The 22,559-nt window shown below is 37.0% G+C and overlaps 2 protein-coding genes across 2 annotated transcripts in view; both read left to right on the forward strand.

The window, feature by feature from the left end:
• The window catches only part of LOC134851354 (uncharacterized), a 280,704-nt gene that overhangs the window by 190,414 nt on the left and 67,731 nt on the right, over nucleotides 1-22,559 (forward strand). The gene's annotated exons all lie outside the window — the stretch shown is intronic.
• On the forward strand, nucleotides 1,958-21,135 carry LOC134850932 (uncharacterized). The gene is made up of 11 exons (XM_063866752.1): nucleotides 1,958-2,133; nucleotides 2,206-2,343; nucleotides 2,409-2,547; nucleotides 2,627-2,817; nucleotides 2,891-2,997; nucleotides 3,222-3,431; nucleotides 12,898-13,156; nucleotides 13,684-13,740; nucleotides 13,811-13,974; nucleotides 16,640-18,954; nucleotides 19,435-21,135. The coding sequence occupies exons 1-11, from the start codon at nucleotides 2,019-2,021 to the stop codon at nucleotides 20,468-20,470; spliced, it is 4,731 nt and encodes a 1,576-aa protein (XP_063722822.1). The 5' UTR covers nucleotides 1,958-2,018; the 3' UTR covers nucleotides 20,471-21,135.

Genomic DNA, 22,559 nt, shown 5'->3' on the forward strand with positions numbered 1-22,559 from the left:
AAAATTGGTAATTTTCGACAAAAAATGGGTGTTTCTTGGGTCTAACTAGGAGATAAGTAATACATAATAGGGATAATAATCTATTAATAGTCGTCAATGAATAGTACTATACCCTCCTTTGCACCAAAATATCCGAATTAAGACCCTTAACTCGGAAATTTGTAATCGATGGAGGGTACAATCGGACCCCACCACTTAAGTTTTAATGAAACAGTACCCGAACGATACTAAAATTGCTTCAACGATACCCAACAGTCGTTGCGGATGTTGTCCTTGATGTCCCTGTTGAGTGTGGAACACGCTGATCAGCTTGCCACTCTACCCTCCGGCCACCGGCAAAATCACCATTAACGTGCTTAAACACTCAAATTACACTCGAGGGAGGGTATCCAACCCTTCACCAAAACACACGATCTTTCTATCAGAAACGATATAAATCAATCTGAAACAACAACAAATAGGAAGGTCAGATCACATCTCGTCCGGAAATAACATATAAACTGTCACTTTATGTTTTTTACTGTTTTTGGTCTTTTTTGGATTTTTTTACTGTTTTTTGTACTTTTTTGTTTTTAAATAATTATGTTTTTGGCTTTTTCTTGGTTATACACTGTTTTTGTTTGGTTTTACGCTTTCTCTTTAGTTGTTTTCGGTCCCGGGACCTCGGGACAAGCGGGTTCATGACTTCCCACCTAACCCTCCGGCCCCCGGAATTTTCGGTGTTAACTAAGTTAAAAAGCTAAATTGTACTAGACGGAGGGTACGCACCTTCCCCCTAGTACAATAACGGTCATTAAGACCTCTAACTCGGGCATACGCCCGGAGCGGAGGGTTCGTCGCTGAAACGCTTGCTGATCATGACGGTTTCATGCCTTTAACAGGCCCACCCAGGAGCGCCATAAAAACGTCTATGTAACATTCACCCAAATATCACACAGCGACGGAGCGTAGAAAAAGTACCTATTAACGACTGGCAGGCGTCAGTTACCTTAATCCTACTCGTTTTTCACCGTCTCGACCTTGCCAGTTGATTTTCTGGTCTGTTTAGGGCAAAGTAAAAAGTTACCATTTTTAGGCCATCAGTCAAACGACTTTTGATCAGCTTTCGTTTGCATGCGAACACAACCACATAGCTGAGTCTCGGATCCTCAGACTACGTTATTGTCATTAAAAACACGGCTCGAACAACCTATTTTATTATGTTTTTGTGTGACAGTTTTATATTAAATCCATTGGAGATGGATTGACCCTTTCCCTTTTTCTATCTACTCATGTCCTGAAATATCAAATAATATCGGTGTTTAATTAAGATCTAGGACATAACAGCAGCTGTTATAGTCAGTTTTCACAGTCCCTTCACATATAACAATCTCTGGGGGACCAAGCCTCCGCTCCCGTGATTTTCTTGAGATAACACTCTTATCTCCTATATTTCGTGTCCCGGGAGGGTTCCGTGGTATTTCTCTTCCCCCCACTGAAGCCTCCGTCTCCACAAATATCTGTCGCTAAGGTCCTTATCGTGTGTTTTTGCCACGATAAGAGGCTCCGTGTTTTTCTGTCTCTGATACAACTGTTCTTCACAATCTCTATCGTGGTTCTGATTTTCGTCTTTCTTATTCAAAATGGCCGTCTTTTTTCTATTTCTCAGAAATGTTCTTCTTCCAATCGAAATTTTAAAAATAAAAATTCTAGAACATTCTGACCCTCCGTCGCAACACTTTTTTGTTCATAAGGCCTTTAGTCACTCTTTTTTATGTCGCCGGAAGGTTGTGCTATGTCATCTGGCAGAATGGCACACTTATTTAGTACGTGCTTATTTAAGTTTTTTGCTCATGTATTTTTCCAAATTAAGAGTGACCATATCCAACCTGCCGCATAATGAAAGGATCTTTTGTTTGTCAATTGACTCCTTTTTGTTGTTGTTGTTGAGGATTTACGTTCAAATCTTTTCTAGATTTATGTATCATATATTTGTTTTTAATATAAATTATTCGCGCTGATTATTTACTGCACGCAAAATGCGAATTCAGCAATTCATTGTCGACTTGAATAATTCTGTCGCTGTATATAAACCAGGAGATGAAATTTCCGGACGAATTATTCTACGGCTGGCAAAGTCCATCAGAATAAGAGGTATTCACCATTTTAACTCACCAGAACTTTCCCATTTCCTTCAAAATTGTTCATTGTGGAGTTTTTAAACAGGTTTGCGGCTCAACATCGTTGGTGAGAGCTTCAGCAGATGGGAGTTTGGAAAGAAATCCACCACTAGCGCTAACTCGTCTTACATTTACAAATCATATGAAAAATACATTGATTACAAGCAGACACTCCTCGGAAAAGGTTAGTCATTTATTTTTTAAAATGATTTTTACATAACTGGTTTTATCAAGTCTTTTTTTCTGCAGATGAGCATGATACTAAGGCAAAAAACGTGGGGTTACAAAAAGGCGACCACGTATTCGAATTCAGCTACGTGCTGCCTTCAGCAGATGATGGCGGAATCGACCTGCCTACTTCAATTGAGGGTGCCTATGGTTATGTCAGGTATGGCGACTACCAGGTTGCGCGATAAAGTTATTCGTTATAGATCTATATTTGGGTGACAATTGATTTGGTGATTTAGATACTGCATTCGAGCTGTCGTGGACCGACCCATGAAGAAGAACCAATGGACTTTGAAGCCAATTACTGTGTTGAAAACTATGGATTTGAACCAGGAAAACTCCGCTCAAGAACAGAAAAGTACTTCTTCCGTCAACAAAGTTCGCTCCAAGAGCTGCGTATGTCGAACAGAAGCTCACAGTCTCTCGCTTGGTACTAATAAAATAAATAATCACTAAAAGAACATGTTTAAGTAAAATGCGTTGCTGAATTAAGTGTTTTCTAGACTTGGAGAGAGCTGGCTATTGTCCTGGAGAGAGTATAATCGTGAACGCAAAATGTGAAAATGGAACGAGCCGAAAAATTCTACGGACTTCAGTCGACTTATTGCAGGTATGTATGTAGATATGTTGTGTGTACAGATCCGCGGCTCAATGTGAAAAATTAAGTAATCTAAAATATATTCGAAATCCTTTCAAGCTGACTTTTATTCTAGTATGATTTGAGTCCTTAAGATATTTAGTTTGGAGTCACCCAAATGATATACATCCCTAGCAAATAACAAAAATCAATAATATCAGTCTATTGATTCGAATTCAGAAAAAATATATATACAGGTGATCAACTACCTGGGCAACAAGAAGCCACTGATAGGTGGTGTGCAGAGCAAGACCAGAAGAACGATGAAGATAGTGCAAAGTGTGAGAGGTGAGGGATGTGGAGGCCACTCTATTGTGCACTGGAACAATGTGCCAGTGATTGTACCCCCTGTCCCGCCCAGCAGACTGGACGCATGCAATATTATCGAAGTGCAATACTTAGTTAGAGTAAGATATCCTACCTGCCTTAGTTTATCAAAGCGCGCCAGAACTGGACAAACTCAAGTCAGAGCGTTGGTTAATAAGAAGGCTTATCTACACACGCGGAAGGTAGTGTAATACTACTAAGCAACTGTAGCTGCTTTTTGGTGGCCAGTCATCGGTTTTTTTTAAGCGATCGTGGCGCAGATGCGAGGACACGAAACTTAATATATCCCGGTCGGGTGCTCGATTCCGGCACATAGCGAAAGTTAGATTTTCAAGGCTTGTTTTTTACTTTATTATTTTTTTGTTTTTGGCCTTTTGGAGCTACTTTTTCCGCTTGCTCGCTTGACATTGTGAAGTGCAGCTTGGACTCTGTGTATTATCACCATTGCGACAAGGAAAGTTATAGCAACAGGGTAAAAGGTGTTGAAGAGTGAACGCAGTCAGTACTCTTATATAGGTCTTGGTGATTTTTTGTTTTTTTTTTTCAGGGAAAAGTCTTAAAATTTGTTCACGCTCTATTTCGATTTTTCGCTGTTTGACTTGTCATTTTTAAAGTTCAATGCATTTCCATTGCTAAAAGGAAGGCTAACTCCACTATCGAACAGCAAAAGTGTAAAGCTCACGAAAAACGTGATCGACTTCTTATTTCGAAAATGTAAATTAATTATCAGATTTCCCAGCGAAATAAAAGTTTTATCCATTGATCCAGTTTTCTCAAATTGGGTAAATTTTAACAAAAAGTGTCCACCATGAATTTTTCTTTAAATTCAAAGAGCTTTGAGGTCATCTAGAAGGATTTTTGAAAAAACACGTTCGTTTTTTTTTTCAGTTTCCTTGCGTGAGTCTCTCGACTAGTTGGCTATGTTTTCCCCGTTAAAAACTTTGTCAAAAGACTTCGTCTGTATTGTCGGCTTAGTTACTGCTTCAGTAATGTGTTTCCAATTCTGATTCAACGCTGAAGAGTGTTTTCTAAAGACAAACAGAAAAACTTATCGGAATTTTGGTAGATCTAAGTTTTTCGATATTTTTGTACATACATTTTTTTGAATAATTAGCTTTTGTTTCATAACCTGTACAGTGAGAAAATTAAGCAAAGTTGAGTTGAAAAATACTTTGAACAAATATTTTGGTATTAAGCTTCAATTCTTGTCTGTTTATTGAATTAAAATGCAACTGTTAGTATCTTCGTTTCAGTTTACTCTTCCTGTTCAAAAAATGGTGGATTATTTCTAATTCAAAAAGAGGAATTAATTTTCGTTTTCATTTTTTAACGTTGATTACTGTAGTGGCAACGGGAAAAACCGGTTACCTGTAGTTCCGATAAGCCGTAGCTTATAAGGAACTGTGGGAAATGTTTTTTTGATCATTCAACGTTGTCTACCTGAAAGAAACCCGTAGAAGGTCATTTATCATAGCAAATCTCCTTCAGTCGTTATTTTGATTCAAAAGAGAAATCATAAAAATAATCAGAATTGTTTGTGTCGTGGAAATCTTGTCAAAATAAATTCGCTTCTGAGACTTGTTTCAACTATTTTTACTCTCTTTTTATACTAGCCAGCGTAGTGTAATAGTATGACTACTTTTTTTCCGATCTAACTCGCAAACAAAAGTGCTTATTTGGTGACACTTTGGTTTTAATCACGATCTGTAGTGCTGGAAATTTCGCAGCACCTGTTCTCTGCGTTATTTGTGGCTAGAGTTTGTCGACCTTTAAGAGAGCGTAGCAGAGTTGGAAATATACTTGACTCCTAATCTACTGGTTGGAGGCTCAACGCTGGACTAAGTACAATTATATTTGGTGGCATTTTTGAGACTTCACATCTCGAGATCGCAGGTTTGAATCAGAAACAGCATTAGTTTTTGAGTTCGAAGGCTTAATTCTGTTTCTTATCTCATTTTATAGAGCCATTTTTTGTCGTTTTCTCGCACGTGTTTGCAAAGCGCAGCTTGCCTCTGTGTATCATTTCGAAGCATAGTGTCAACCCATTAATGCTACCATTAAAAATACGGGGAATTCCGAAAAAAGAAAATTTTTGTATAAATTAATGTGGTCCGAATATTCTGTGCTACTCGAACAGCAACCGGGTACACTTATTAACTCTTAAGAGACAGATAATTCTTTTTAATAAAAACCTACAGGTTTGTTCATAAACTATACGTGACTTTATCTTGAGGTCTTGAATAAGTTCAGTCCATTTCCTTTGTTAAAATGAAAGCAAACTGCACTATCAACCGCAAAAGTGTAAAAGTCACAAAAACGTGATCGAATTTTATTTTTGAACTTGGATTTAAACTATCAGAGATTCCTTCGAATAAAAAACTTACCCATTGATCCAGTTTTTGTTCCGACTTTCGTAACAGAGTTTTTTTTTCTTCAGACACAATTGGACTTTTTAGCCAGCCATTTTTGACCGAAATTTTTATCATTCAAAAATAACTGTTGTCCTGAGCTTTATTTTGAAAAGTTATTTCACTTGTGATTTTTTGTAAATTTATGGGGTTTAAAAATTGCCATTTTTGCCAATTTGGGACAATTAACGCGCGATATATTTCGCTCTATTAACGCGTAAGCAGAAATTTAGTCCGTCCTAGAAATCGTTCCAAATTGGTTGAAGGAAGCTTATTTGCCATAATTGATTTGTTACTAGGAGCAAAATCTATCACTTTGATTTTGCTCTTAGTAACAACTTTCAAAATTAAGCTTTTGCTTAATTTGGCGTGTGGGGGAATGATTTTCGCAAAAAAATCTCAAATTAAAAAAAGTCATTTCATTTTTTTAATTTAATTTCTTCATGTTATCACTGCTCCATAGACGTTAAAAGCCAGTCCGAGCATTCAGGGCTTCGCTTTGATGAGAGCAGTCTTGTTTCTAATTGGGATAATTTTAAGAAAATAATTCAATCATAAAAGTTGCTTGAAGTTCGTGGAACTTTCATTGTGATGTAATTTTTTCTTCGAAAATTGAAGTTGTGTTCTTCAGATCTTTTACTCTTTTCAAACCATCTGCTGGCAAGTTTTTTTTTAATTGTTGGCTCTGAAAATAATTTTCCAATCGGAACCCAAATATCTTGTGAAGTGCAACCAAGTGTTCTCAAAGTAAATATGTTTTTCTTCAAGTAAAGTGGCGATCTTTGTTTCATGAAAGAGTCGGATCTGTGTTTACAGCAAATGAAAGGCCAAGTTTGTTTGGTTCCTTAACCGGAAGTGATCAGGAAAATTCATGCTTTCAATTTTTTTTGCAAAAGTAAGGTCTTTTATTATTTACTGGTAGAATGAATGATCTCTACGAAGACTTTTATTCTTAATGAATTGCTATTTTTAATAAATAGCATCTGAAAAGAATATAAATAGAGCGGCCACGAATTATATCTTTCCGTAAGCTTTTCTCAATTTATTGTTTGAAGTGATAGTCTTTGATTACCTCGTTGCTTGGGATTGGTAACATACTTATCATTTGTTTATATATTTTTAATACCGATCTGCTTGTATAGCCATTGAACAATTTTTGGATAACATTATGGCCGCTTAGCTATGCTTTTGTTTCTGTGTGGATATTAAGTTTGTCCATTTCAATCGATCCCTCCTTTGAAGCTCAATCCCGCAATTTTTCCACTGGATTGGCGAGCCAGTTCCATACACTGAGACAGGAAATAAATTCTGGCCTGCTTTTAAAGGTTAAATGTTAGCTGAGTTATATAGGCAATATCCCCTTCTAAATTGCTACTCATTTCTACTATTCCCGAAGAAAAAAGATTTCACATGCTCTAAAATTGGCAGCATGAATTTTTCAGTAGTAAATTAGTTCAAACTTCATGCGAATAAATTATGTGAAATAATTTTGGTTATAGGGACGAATTAGGAATGACCTTATAAATAATTTCTACTTGTATGATAAAAACTCGCTTCTTATATAGTCTATACCGCAATAAAAAAAACATTTCGTTCTCAGCAGGGGACTAAAAATGGTTTTCCTTGGCTTCTATAAAGTTTCAAATGGACTTAATGGAAGCATTATTTTAACACCATGAGAAAGAACAAAGGACATGGTCCATTTCCTACAATTTGATGTCTGCTATAATTCCTTTTTGGCAGTAAGTAATGCTGTAATTTAGTCTCCTACATATTGAGTTGTATATTTTGAAATGTCAATTCAGCAATTGCTCTTTTCTTTAGCAACTTTTCCTTATTTTTTCTTCCATTTCTCGGCTGCCTTGTCTTGTTTTTATATTACCCAGTGGCCCTTCGTTGGCGCTTTATTCAGGTGTATAAATAATACAGGAAATGGTGAATTACAAATGAGCTGAGTGCAGTAGAGAGGCGAATAGACGTACAGAAGTGAAATTTTAAATCAAGCAACCAAATTTAGTTATCCCTTGGTAAAAGTACGTTGACATGAACATTGTAAAGGTTATTCAGCATCAAATTGAAGCTTTGCAGCAGCTTGGAAGCTTCTAATTTTCAAAAAAATATGTAAAATAAAACTTAATACAATGACTACACAAGTAATTCTGTGCATGGAATTGCCTTTCTTTGTCCTTTTGAAACAAACAAGCTGTAATAAACCTGCTTACTAAAAGAAGCGATAACTATTTGCTCGGTAGCAGAAATGTGAATTGCGGTGTATTTCTCGCTCTGAGTTTTCATCTTTTTTTATATAAATCCCTATGTGGTATTTGGTATTTCACTTTTTCCATTTTTGTTTACGCGGAAGAAAAAATCATTTCTCGCTGCGTTGAAATGCCTCTCTAAGCGCAATCGATTTCTTTTTTTTTGTGTGTGGACCAAATATTTCACCTTTTCATGCTGCCAGAATTGTAAATGCCCGAATGGTTCGTTCTACTGATGTATATGATATGGTCTATTTATGGACCGCCCTCACATTGCTGATAAAATTTCTCCCTGTTTTTAAGGCTGTTGGAGAATAAGTATCTTGAGAAAACATAGATTATTTTTCTATGAACGATTAGGATGATCGGATAAATTTTATGATAATATTTGAAGGCTCATCATTGTAGCGTTTGAGCCCTATTATTCACTAAGACAGTTAGGGGTTAATGCAATCGCCTAAGGATAGACTATGATACCTGACAAGAAAGGTATTCAGTTGAATTTTTAAGCCATGGCAATCGAAAATTGGCAGTAGTGAGCAACGAAAGAAGTATATTTTTTCATGGTTTTTGTTCCGACCACCGGAAGCTGAAGAGCAGTTTGGATTCGGTGTTTTTTCCACGCTAAATCTGGAACCAAAAATAAACTTGAAATGGTATCTAAAGTTGAAGCTTTTCAAACGTCATTCAAGTTTTTTCCATAAACAATCTGTCAAAACGACAAGATTTCACATTTTTAAAAATTGAGGAGTAAAATTTAAAAAATGCTCTAACTTCCACCAAAATATGTTGCTGGTTCCGGTCTTGCAAGTTCTTTGTTACTGTTAGTGCGTGACATCTGTGGGTAACCAGATTTGACAAAGATTACGAATTCATTCAAAGGTTTTTCTTCTAAATGACTTATTACGCTGGCGATTAGCAAGCGTTATCAAAATCGGAATGATTAATTAAGATCATTTATCCACGGGGGAAAGGACCAACACAAGAGCTGTACAGCTCATCACGGCGAACCGCTGTTGTGCCCCTGTTTAAGAACTATATGCAATTATTTTTTTTTGGTTATTTTTCTGGGCTGGGTAATGTTGCTTCACCCTCAAGCAACGAGCACGGATCATGGTGGGCCTCGAACATCCGACCTTTCGATTGAGAGGCGGAGACGTAACCACTTCACCACCGCTCCCCTTCACCACCGCTCCCCTTCACCACTTCTCCACCGAATGTTTTCGTGTTGACATTGGTTTAACAAATTCAGTTGAATCAATTGCTGCTATTCTGCTGACATGCTCAGTTTCATGAAAGTTCTCATTTAACTACTGGGTGCAATGTTTGTTACTGGGAACTTTTGTATTAAATTTTTTTAGCGATTTTTCTAAATTTTGCTGGTTTCATAAAAAAAATCAAATACAAGGTGAGCTTTTGGGTTCAATCGAAACAACTGGTTGTAAGAAGCGCCCCTGCATAATTAACTAAGTCCATTTTATTTACTCAAAAGTTAGGGTCCTCGGAAAAAAAAACAAATATTTAATTTTTTTGATTGTTGTTTTATTCTTTTTGATCTTTATCGAAAACTACGCGCCTAAATCTGAGATTTTTGGTTCGATCCAAAGAACGGTTTGTGGGAAAGCCCCCTGCATATTTGTCTACGACCAAATTTTTTATAGAAGAAATTACGGTTCTCGGAAAAGTCAATGTTTATGATCGTTTTTTATTTGTAGTGATGATTTTCTTTTGTTTTTTTTTTCAGGATAAAATATGGATGCATTTAGGTATTTATGCACTTTTTGAGTTCAATTGAAATTCATCTAACTCTCCAAATACGAACGTGGAAATGGCCCGAAAAACGTGAACGATTTCTAGTTTCGAAAGTGGAATTTAATTTATTGATTTTCAGTTGATCCAGTTTTCTCAAGTTGGGTTAATGTTATCAAAAAAATGCCAATCATAAATCGTTTTGGAAGTTCAAAAAGCCTAAAGGGCATCGATTTTCTTGGAAATTCGAAAGTTGAGATTTTTTTTAACAAAGTGAGTGTTTTTTTTATGTTTACTTGCGCTCATTACTCTTTTCCAATCTTCGGTTGGCTATGTTGTAAACACCATGAGAAAGAACAAAGACCTGAGTTTTTGGGTTCAGTCGAAACAACCTGATGTAAAATTTTTGTTTTATTGACTGTTTTTTGAAATTTTTGTGACTTTTCTCGAAAACTACCCTGCCAATTCTTAGATTAAGTGGTCTGGCCTATCGAGAAACTCGGTTTTGGAAAACTTCGATGCTAACGCAGCTACGACCTTCTATTTGCAGAAAAAAAAATATTGCAATCGGGTACAAGTGTCACTTTTTTTATTCATATCATCTTCTTGTAATATTTTAGCCTCAGTTAGTCCGTTTGAAACTTGTTTTTAAGAGTCGATGAACGTATTATAGATGACTCTTTTATAGATCTTGATGATTTTTTTTACTTTAATTTTTTCTTTTTTTTCGAGGTTTGACTTTTAATTTCATTTGAAGATCAGTTATTCTCCTTTGCTAAATAATCGATTTCTAGTTTTGAAAGTTGAATTTAATTTTCCGATTTCCGAAGACTTGTTGACTTCTTTTCATTTCGCTTCTCTTAACATCTTCCAGGTTGCTTCCCCCTTGGCCTGGAGGTAAAAGTTGCCTTTGTACCCTAAGATCTGGGGTTCAAGTCGTGGCAGGACCTCATTTTCTTAGTATCCAGGAAATTGAAAAAAAAAACAATTCCGAGAAAAATTAATTGTTGGTTTTTCGTTTGTCGCAGAAGTTCTGTCGGCCAAATTTCCACGACGGATTTTGCTTGTGCTGTAGACAATTTTCATTGTAGTTTTAAGTGCAAGTGTCGTTTATTCTAATTTTATGGGGGACTTGAATGATTTTAAAAAAATCAAAAAATAGTTTTTTTTTCGGTTCAAGTGGTTTCAGCTCAAAGATTGTTGGCTTTGTTTCTTTTCGTAAATTTTTTTTCCGTTGTTGGTTATTTAAAATTCAAGTTCCTGGCATGTTTGCCTGAAAAGAACTTCTATCGAGACATATGAAAGTTAATGGCCTAGTTTTTTTTCAAACGTTTTTATTTTTTTTTCGCTTTTTATGTTTGTTGTATCGCAAGTGGTGCGAAGCTCCGCTTCACCTCTGTGTTAATTGCTCTTTTCCAACTGTCTGTTGGCTATGTTCAAAAACATGTCAAGCATTAATTGTTCCAGAAATTCAAAGAGCTTGACGGCCATCTATGTTTTTCTCGGAAGTTCCAAAGTTGAAATTTTTTCAAAAAGTTAGTGTTTTTTGATTATTTGCGTTTGTTGACTCTGTTCTAATTGTCTTTTGTCTATGTTTTAGATTTATTTCCCAAGCAAATTTTGAATGGCGCAAATTTTTGTTACTCACATTTCTAAGGTGGTTTTAGTTTTTAAATTACTACGCATGATTACTGGCAATATTTTTGTATCACAAAAAATTCAAAGCTACCTTTTGCTTCTGTGTCTGGTAGAAGTTTTTCTATAGAAAATGAAACTTGAAATAAGGAAAAAGTTGCTTGAAAAAAAAATAGAAATCTCGAATTATTAATAACATTTGCATTACACTAGAGTTACGGGTAACGACATTTCTTGCTCGCTGCGCTCACTCGAAATTAAAGTAAAAAGCAAAAATTGCTTTTTAAAGTTAAAAGCAACTGCTCACTGAGGACATTTTTAATGTCGTTCGATTCACGACTGAAAGGGCTTCATTATGATATATCACTCGGTATTTTCTGATGATTTTTTCTGTTACTTGATTTTGCATCGGAAAAAAGCTAAAACATACCAGAAGACTAAGTTTCTCCTCACTTTAAGTGGTTGGAACAAAATTTGTACGTGTTTTTTTCCTGATCCCTGTGATAGCTGTTTTGTGAGTAAATTGTTTCTGATTTGTTTTGAGCTCTTTTTTTTAAACAGTTCCTTAATTGAATGTATGGGGTTTGTCTTTCATGAAGCTCCTTCAATTAGTCGAACTAAAGACGTGATTTACCGACTAATGATTTGTTATTTCAATACTTCGTTTTATTTTTGTAATTTTATAGACAGAATAAAACAAACAGTCCATTAATTGCGAAAAGTGAAAGCTGCTACCTGTTCTTTGACTTGAGAAAAGGAATCTAAGACCTTGGAACTTTGAAACACTTTTGCGTGCTCTTGATTTTACTTCGCTTGGTTTATAAACTAAGAAAGAAGTGAGTATTATGGTGGTCTGACACTATGAAAGGGCTAAATAGCTTTTGGTCAGGTAATTTTTCCATAAACCGGAAGGAATAAGAATAAAATGTATTATGCTCGAAGTTCAGTCGTACACTTTGAACGCAGGGTCATTTTGATCTTGGACGGCCGTGCTGTTTAATTTGGAGTGCGATTAGCAAATTGGCAATAAGGTTAAACCATGTTAAAACAACATTTGACATTACTTTCCGCTGTGATTTGTTTGATGAAGGCAATGTGTCGATGGATTATGTAGAAATAACTGTCTGGCTAGGGCCAACAACGGAAATCTTATGGTTTTATTTTTTCATGAAATGTTTTCGACCTTTAAAATAAACTAATTTTAAAATAATGGTCTAATTTCCCGAATTGATTGTGCTAATTAAATGGTAGAGAACATATGTTTGTTAGGTTTTATGTGCAAAATTTTGTATCTGATAAATATGATAGCCTAAAATTTTCAGGGGAACTCTCTAAATGGTCCGTTGTCTCGATTTCAAGAAATATTCGCACATTGTCGCGGTAAATTTATGGGATTTGTCATAAACAGCTATAAGGTTTCTTATTGGTGAATTACTAAAAAGAGTTATTGGAAAGGCAGCTGTTGCGCTGTAGTTTTGAAAAACTTGGTATTTCAGTTTACAGCTTACTTGAAGAACGGCAAAAAACTCTTCTGCGAAACACCGGTCCTAGTGGGAACCGAACCTCTGACCAGTAGCTACTTCGCCTACTACGGAGAGGCAGTGAGCTGTGTAGTGGACAAAAGCACCTCGACCTCACTGAGCACAAATGAGAACCAGAATACGACACACGGGGCTAGATCGACTACCCCTCATGACCCGACGAGCAACGAGGGCGCCGAAGGGCAGACGGATAATCAGACTACAGAGACACCTGGTAAGAGAAGTCAGCCTTCTTCAATTTAGAAGAAGAGGCGACAGGCTGATGCCTGTTTTGTATTTTCTCAAGCCGCACTAAATAGTAAACGCATAATTTGTTTTAAAATGTTCGTCTTATAAGTTTTTGGTTTTAAATTTAATTCCAGCAGAATCACAACCCTCTATGACAAATCTGGCATCAAATTATTTGCAATAATTATAAGTTCAAATGAAGCTAGCAACTCTCCCTAAGATCAGCTTCAGTAATATAAATATGTTAGCTGAGTGACTTATTTATGAACCGAGGATTAAGTTTAAGTGGTAAGAATGAAGAAGGTGTTTTGATATATTTTGTACTCAATTTCGCCAATCAATTGGTATATTTTTGCGAACAAGTTCTGTTAAAAACCAACTACTATTTATTTGGTTGATAGATAATCTGTGAAAAAAATTGATAAACCTGTTGTTATTAGAAGCAATGAGACTTGAGTGTTACGGGCTAACGGGAGGTTCTATCTGATTTTATATTGATGATATCTGTTCCAGCAAAAGCACAACTACCAGAGGAAGAGGTTTTCCCCGTGTACACAAATGTCGACTGTCGTAAGTACCTTCCGAAATTTCGAAACCCTTTCTTAAAAATTGAAAGTTGGTAAATATACGTTTTTTTCAGCTCCCGCATCGTACGAGGAATGTGTTTATGGCGGGGCGACCTTGACAAACGACGAATACACGATGGGACAGACAGTGTTTGTGCCCCTCTATAAAGTGTACCACACTCTGCGGCACCAGTCAATCGCCATCCAAGCATACGGACGAGCTAGCATCGTTGTCGAGGTGAAGTAAAATATTTGTCGACCTTCTTTCCTCCACAATCAATTTTTAGCTTTAACTTGAGCTTTAAAATGGCTAATTGCCTAAAAGCCTAATTTCGTGACAAGTGGACTACGTTAAAAAAGCTGAACGGTCTGGTCTGCCTTTACTCTGACCGATTAGCCATTTACATTGAGCGTCATTTTTGAACGCACAACCGAACTGAAATTTGAATCTATATATCTATCTATCTATCTATCTATACTATATTTAATCTATATCTATCTATCTATCTATCTATCTATCTATCTATCTATCTATATCTATCTATATCTATCTATATCTATCTATCTATCTATCTATATATCTATCTATCTATCTATCTATATCTATACTACCTATACTATATTTAAATGCGAGTGACAGCTATCTCCGGTGTTTAAGCATAATAATTTTGCATGTTTAACGAAAGAATTTCTTCAAAGCTATATCATATATTGCAATGCTTAAAAAAATTTTCAATTAGTTTTCCGCAAGGTCAATATTTTTTCAGTAATTTTTTTCGAGGCTAAATTAAGTCTGTGTCTGTATACCTGCTTTTTCATTTAATTAGATTATGTCTGTCCACCCGTCTCCTACTTTTTGAACGTTTAATTTGGTTTCGACGATTCAGTTCAAATACTATTGTCAAACGTTTCTCTCCAATTCTTTATCTGGATTTTCAATCTTTTTTTCTGTCTTTTTTTATCCTTCTTTTTCTTCTATCTTTTTTTATAATTGTTTTTCGATCCTCCTTTTCGATCTTTTTTTCGACCCTTTTTTTCGATCCTTCTTGTTCGATCTTTTTTTCTATCTTTTTATTTTTTTATCTTTATTTTTAATCGTTTTTTTTAATCTTTTTATTTCAATCTTTTTGATCCTTCTTTTTCGATTTTTTTTCTATCTTTTTTTCAATCATTCTTTCCATCTTATCGATCTTTTTTCATCTTTTTTTTCTATCTTTCTTTTTTTTATTTTTCTTCAATCCTTCTTTTTCGATCTTTTTTTTAATCTTTTTTTTCGATCCTTCTTTTTCAATCTTTTTTTCGATTTTTTTCCTTATCTTTTTTAAAATCTTTTTCTGTATCTTTTTGTCGTTTCTTCTTTTTCGATCCTTCTTTTTCAATCTTTTTTTTCTATCTTTTTACTATTTTTTTCTGTCTTTTTTATCCTTCTGTTTCAATCTTTTTCTATCCTTCTTTTTGATCTTTTTTTCTATTTTGTATATTTTTTGAATCTTTTAAATTTCTTTTTTTAAACTTTTTTTAAAATTTCTTCAATCGTTTTTCGATTTCTTTTTCAATCCTTCTTTTCGATCTTTTTTCTATTTCTGATATATTTTTTTCTTAAATTAAAACTTAAATTTTCAAAAAAACTTGATGTATATTTTGTTTTCAAAATTTGAAACGCCTTACCCTTTAGTTGGGTGCTGTCAAGGTACTCTCATGAGTTGCGAATCTTGCCTCCAAATATGACAGCTCAAATCCTTGTAGTTTTCGAGATATGACATTTTTTTGTGGTTTTTGACAAAATCTCCAGAAAAATTAACGATTTTTTTTTAAATTTGAAATTCCTAACCCTGTAGTTGGAGGTTATCATAGTACTCCCAGGGGTTGCGAACCTCGCCTCCAATTATGACTGCTCAAATCTTTGTAGTTTTCGAGATATGACGTTTTTTGTGATTTTTTTCAAAAAACGATTTAATTTTTGTTTTTAAAATTTGAAATCTTTTTACCTGTAGATGTGTGCTGTCAGGGTAATCTCAGGAATTGCGAAACTTGCCTCCAAATATGACTGCTCAAATCCTTGTGTTCGAGATATGACGTTTTTATGGATTTTTTCAAAAAATTTTCAAAAAAATTGAAATATTTTTTTTTCCAAAATTGAAATTCCTTACCTTGTCGTTGGGTGCTGTCGGGGTACTCTCAGGAGTTGCGAATCTTGCCTTCAAATATGACTGCTCAAATCCTTGTAGTTTTCGAGATATGACGTTTTTGTGATTTTTCAAAAAAAAATTCAGAAAACTTAACGATTTTTTTTCTCCAAAATTTGAAATTTCCAACCCTGTAATATGGGGCTATCAGAGTACTCTCAGGGATTGCGAACCTTGCCTCCAGTTACGACTGCTCAAATCTTTGTAGTTTTCGAGATATGACGTTTTTTTGTGATTTTTTCAAAATATTTTCAAAAAATTTGATGTAATTTTTGTTTTCAAAGTTTGAAATGCCTTACCCTGTAGTTTTGTGATTTGAGGGTACTCTCAGGGGTTGCGCATCTTGCCTCCAAGTGTGACTGCTCAACTTCTTGTAATTTTCGACATATGACGTTTTTTGTGCTTTTTCGAATAAATTTTAAAATTTGAAATTCCTTAGCATGTAATTGGGTGCTGTCAGAGTACAGTAAAAGCCTGCAGATCTGGTTTCCTGTATATGCGGTTTTTCCTGAGTTGTCAAAAATTCGAAACACCGGTGGTGCGTTACACGCTAGTTCGTTTGAAAATGATTCAACAAAGTTTAGCATAGCCTTAATTCGATTAAACCCCCCTTGTTCAGGTACTTCTCTAATTGCGTTATTCCTTTAACACTTTAAGGTTGTGTGACGTAGTGTTGATGAATCAAAGCAGCTATATTAAGAGTTTTCTTGTTTATAGGACATGGGACCCTACAGACCAATTGGTGTCCCCGTCAGCATTCAGGTGAGTGACTCAAACCTCCCATCTGGTCTAAACGACGAAGAAGAAGAATATTTCGACGATGATCAGTCGGATCCCTTGGCATACCGAGAAAGCAATGGGGAGCACGAAGATTCGGAACTGACTCCGTCGCCATTGCCGAACGGCGAGTGGATCCCGGAACGTCCGCTGGAACCGATAATGTTTGAAGTTCATCATCAAGGAGACTCTCAGGTGGCTTCGGCTGCGGAATCGCCTCAGACCGTGGGATACCAGCCTAGTGGAACCGAAAGTGAGCAATACTCTCCGGACGCCAAAGTCCTCAACGGAGTCGAGTATTACCACGAGAGTTCAAACGAGACTCAAGTTAGAACTGACGACGATAGTTTCCCACCAACCGCCGTTGTGTGTATTGAAAATGAAGCTGCAGATTATAGTGACTCGGAAGCGGAACCAGAACCAGAAGCAAACGATCTGCATTTCCAAAACAAAACCGAGATCCGAGAATCTCATTTTGAACAGCATGAAACTGTTCACTCGGAACCTGAAGCGCCTAGACCTCTGTTCTCAACTGAACAAGTTATGATTTCGTACGAGAAAGAACCATACGCTGCTGAATACGGGACTGAAATAGAGGAAGTTGAGAATGTAGCTTCTGAAATGAAGGTTCAAGAAAGCGTCCCAGAAATGCTTCTGAATCCAGAAAGCAGTTCGTTGGGTCCGAAAGAAAATGAAAGTGGCCAGTCGGTTGAATTAGATTCCAATGGACTGCCAATGGGAGCGATGATTCCACTCACGAACTCAAATGAGTCGTTTAACAGCGACAATACAACAGACGATCACCCGGCCTCTGAAATTTTCCACGAAGATACGGCTGTTCAACCTGCCCACTTCGAGGATGAAAATCACGATAATTTGCAATCAGGTATGCTACATGATTCAAAAGTATCCATTGAAAACGTACGAGAGATCCAAAATGCAAGTATGATGGAAACGTTGGAAATCATAACTACTGATGTCGAGCCGAGTAATGAACCATACATAAACGGAGAGGGTCATAATTATGAGCCAACATTACAAATAGCTCCTCGGGTTTACCAACCAGTTTTCATAGAAAATGATTCTGCGCGTTATTCTGAAAGCGACGCTGCGATGTATGAAGACTTCAATGCGAATGAGTTGGAGAACCAACATGACCGGCTGCCAAACGGAACTGCAAGTAATACGTTGGAGGAACTGAGCGTTGACACAAATGCACCAACTGTTGATTTGGACTCGACAGAGGTTGAGTATCATTCCGGATCATCTAACTGCGCAGAGTTCATGGTCAATTCTTTGACCCCTGACTACTTGGAACACAACTCAGGTCACGCTCACGAGTTCAGTCCTGATCTCCCCTCGCCCTCTTTTCCAGAACCGATTGAGGAAAACGAGCCAGAGCCGGAACCAGAAGAAGCGGATGATCCTGATCCGGTGTCTCAAGTTGAGAGTGAGCCGGAACCAGTGACCGAGGTGTACCAGCCGACAGTCGACGAAACAGAAAAATCAAACGCAGAGGAAAACAGACATTCAATTCAATCAAGCGGAGGGTCCTCGCTGATTGAACCTCTGAACTACCAGGATACTGCTGAAAATGTAGCAGAAGCAGCAATAAAAGAAGCGTCACTCAAGGTTTCGGAAGATGATCCGACCCGAACCTCTGTTCATTTCAATGTGGAAGAGGAGCCGAACACGGGAACCGAGTCACCATCTACAGTACCTGAGAAGCTTATGTATGTTGACGATGTAAACACAACTGAATCTGACAAAACGAGCTATGATAATGTTCCGATGGACGATTTGCTAGATTATGATGAAAATACGAGATCGGATCAGGTTGAAGATTTGAGCGCTAGTCCACATCACGAGTACCGCCCGGAAGCGGAAGATGCAACTGAGTTGCCACCGCCTCCTTTGGTGCATCTGGACTCCGTAGTCAGCAACGACTATGACTATGATGGCAATCAAAACGAGAACGTAGACATAGCAGACTTTTTGCCGCCGGAACCTATAATGGAACAAACTGAACCTGAACCTCAATTCCAAGAAGTTATTTCGAATATCGCTCTTGAACCAGTTCAGCGCGATTTACCGTCTATTCCAATGGAGCAACTGTATAGTGTGCCGACACAGAGCACTGTGGAGTCGAGTAGTGAGGATGATGACGATGAGGAAGGTTTGTCGGCGATTGAGGAGGAACCCTCCTTGACCACTCAGGACGGAGAGGAGTCAACTCCGCCTCCTATTCCAGACAGGTCTGAGCCCCACTTCATTCCTCTTTTGTTCTCATCTTTTTATTTTTGAGAATCGATGAACGTAGTTAAAACTCTGATGTAGGTAATGATGATTATTTTTTCCAGGAAAATTTGTTAGGCTCAAATTTACTCTTTTTTTGTAGTTTGACTTCATTTTTTTCAAGATCAATTCATTTCTTCTGTTGAAACGAAGCCGAATTGCACTATCTAACAACAAATATGTGAAGATCACGAAAAACGTGATCGACTTCGAGTTTCGAAAATGGGTTTATATTATCAGATTCCCAGCAAATTAAAAATTACCTATAGGTCTAGTTTCGCAAATTGGGTAATTTTTATCAAAAAGTTTTCGTTAATGACTTGGACTCTTCCCCCCCCCCCCCGCCACCACCTTACGTAAGCATCATTTTTTTTGGCTTATGATCAATCAGTTTTGGCTCATATTTGATTTTTTTTTTTAAATTTGGTTGTGTTTACTAGGTATATGATGCCAGATTTCCCGCCGCCCCCGATTCCGCAACGTGCACCTGCGACCCATGAATTCGAATCAGATGCTCTCGAATGTGACCCCACTTTTGCGGCTACCGATAGCGATTATTTTGCGAAGTACCAAGACGATCTTGTGCCCAATTTGGAACCTCTATCGCCGATAACGGAGAAAACAAATGACGACGAAACCGCAGACGAGGCATCTCCGAGTGTGTTCAGCGACAACAACACTTCAAAACAGTTTGACGTCGCTACTTCCGATTGTGGATCGTACGATGTTAATGAGAGTGACGCCGGAAATTACCCCAGTGACGTGAACCAGACGTTTAATGATACTTTTCCGGAAATGGAAGACGATGATGCCCTTGATCAGAAACACGAAGACAGTGAGCAACGAGACGATCATTCGAATGAGAATTTAGAGTATCTTAGCCCACCGGAGAGGGAACCTATTAACAGCGATGATATTTATATATCATACGGGCCGGGAGTCAGCGGAACTTTGATTTCAGAGCACGCTGAGAATGACGATTATGATCATGACATTGACGATTTGATCGGACCCGGTCAAGAAAGTCCAGAAGAAAGCCAGCCGCCCCCTATCGACAGGTCACAAAAACCGACTGAGGGATCGCCGAGTCACGAGAGTCCAGGATCCCCGTTCCACACCCAAAACGAGGTTGCACAACATTCCACTAATGAAGAGCAGGAAAATGGGGATTCTTTTGACGATGAAGATGGTTTGAATATGGTCCAAGGAGCGTATCCGGATGATGAGGAGATGCGAGGGGAGTATCGACAGGAGAATGAAGAGTCAGCGGGAGAGCGGGGAGAGAGCAGTGATGACGTTGAGGAACGCGACTGCTTCGGAGGAGTCGACTCTTGCGACAGACTGGAAGAGTTCGGAACCAAAGAGGTCTCAGAAGGTCAGGAAAGTGAAACGGGAAAACTAGGAAGTGAAACTCCTGTCGCGGATCCCATCCAAGGTCACCTTGTGGACTGCAAAGACGAAGAAACTCCGATTTAAAACTTGAACTCCTCAGACCCAAAAACTTAATATTTTTTACCAATCCGCTCCATTGAAAGATGCTTAGTTTACTAGTTCTATGGCTGCATTAAGATGCTATGAGAGATAATTGCATGAACAATTTCCGTGCAATAGTGGTTGTCACAAGGATAAAAGCAATTTTGTAGTGAGTGGATAAATCGTATTTTCTACCCAAAGCATGAGATGTTTGAACAATTCGTGCAATTCTAATGAGATTTTAAATTTAGTGTCAGAGCCTGAATTAGATTTAAGGCTGTGTAAAAATTTCTTATTCTATTCTAATGCACACTCTAGTTTGTAAATGTGAATTTTTTATTTCAAGTTAATCTTGCAATCGTTTTTGTTATAACCTTGCTCGACTTGATATTTTTTGTTTCATTTACCATGTCTTGTGAATGTACATATTTATCTGTGGCTTCTACGTTCTATCCCGTCATGAAGTAGTTTTATCTGCTCGAAAAATTTCTTACCTTTGATAATTTATTGCAAATTGACTACATAGTGCTGGCACAATTAAATGGCATATTTGCTACCTTGAAATATTTAACAAAGATATACCTCAAATGAAATGGAAATGATGCTGGTATGGAAAAATTCTGCTTAGCTTGTCGCTATCAACAAAGTCATTTCTTTCTATAAATTGGAATAGAGAAATTATGATAGTTAAATATGGGATTGGGCTAAGCAGATATCATAACATTGCATCGTGCAGCTACTTTCCTCGCAGATGAATAAAATTTACCATCGACACGTTTTTGGCAGTAGGCCTTCAAGTGTAAAAAAGTATTTCAGAAAAAAAACTTTTTGGAAAGAAAACAAGATTAGCAGGTTGCTGGCAAAAATTTGGGTGCACGTTTTCATTTTGGCCAAGAGGTCCCTTATTACACAAGCAAAGCTTGTGTTACTGTGAGAAACTCTTTTTTCCAACCTAAGTCGCAAATATTGTTGCAACGCAAATATTTTTGCCACAAAGTGTGCTCATTTTGCAAGAGTTCATTTTGATCAATAAACAGCTACTAAGTACAGCCAATGCTAAGGATATTAACACAGACTATAATATTACAAATAGCACTTTAGCTTCAAGGTAGCATGGATCTGTAGCGTAGAGGTAGGGAAGGAGACCCGCAACAAAAAAAAGGTTCGAACCTGGGCAGGTTCGGATGTTTTACATCAATTTTTTCGTATACTAATTGAAATATGTCAGCTGTATAAACTCAGGCATGTTAGTTGGTTTTTTTTCCAAACTGACCGTCACTGCTTATGCGTCATAATTGGCGTGCGCCACTTATAAAATTTTGTAGAGTCAAAGTTTTACTCATTTAGTTTTTCCCAGTAGCGTTACCGGTCAGACTTTTGCTTGTGTATGCGAAGTGCAATTTATCTGTGAAAAACAAATCAGTCCAATTTAATTTTGCAAACATCATTCAATTTAGCAAAAATTGAGATACGGAAAAAGTTAGCATCAAAAAACTAATAGCTTAACAACATTTGCTCAATATATGTTTTTTGATCTGCTGTTTTTTTTTCTCGAAAATATCTTGAAAGATGAGTAAGCGTTATCAAACCGGATTGTAAGAGTTTTTGGGTTAGCAGCTTTTTTTAACAGAATCGCTTGAATGTTTGCTTGTCCGGCACTTAGCCTGGAGGAGAAGAATAATTCTGGGACGGCAAAGGTCCTGGGTTCTAATCTGATTAGGAACTTCTTTTTAAACTGGAAATATTCTTTTCCAAACAAATTGTCGGCTATATAGTTTGTCTGCTTTGGTTTTGTCAGCTTACTTGCCACATCGTAGAACTGATTTTTCTGTACCCAATTTTCAATGTAGTTACTGTTAGTAATTTGAATTACTGCAATTTTGATTTTACTAGCCGTAAATTTGTATATTTTGACGTTTTTCTTTTTACTATTTTTTGCTTTTATTCGGCTAAAAAATTTTAAGCTTCATTCCGGATCGAACAAAGTTCTTAAATGCTTAGAAAAGAAATTATGGTTCGATCGAAGTTTTTTCATGGCAGCCACATTTTTGGTTCTACGGGAAATCATTTAAGTTTTGTCGGCTCAGTTGCA

The sequence above is a fragment of the Symsagittifera roscoffensis genome, chromosome 7 (genome assembly GCF_963678635.1).
Source record: "Symsagittifera roscoffensis chromosome 7, txSymRosc1.1, whole genome shotgun sequence".
Classification (NCBI taxonomy): Eukaryota; Metazoa; Xenacoelomorpha; order Acoela; family Convolutidae; genus Symsagittifera; species Symsagittifera roscoffensis.

What these genes read in the sequence shown, in the direction of transcription:
- LOC134850932 (XM_063866752.1), top strand. Translation starts at nt 2,019, where the DNA reads ATGCGAATTCAGCAATTCATTGTCGACTTGAATAATTCTGTCGCTGTA. An exon ending in AAAGTCCATCAGAATAAGAG is followed by an intron (nt 2,134 to 2,205) that starts GTATTCACCATT and finishes GTTTTTAAACAG; the next exon opens with GTTTGCGGCTCAACATCGTT. An exon ending in CCGCCTCCTATTCCAGACAG is followed by an intron (nt 18,955 to 19,434) that starts GTCTGAGCCCCA and finishes TGTGTTTACTAG; the next exon opens with GTATATGATGCCAGATTTCC.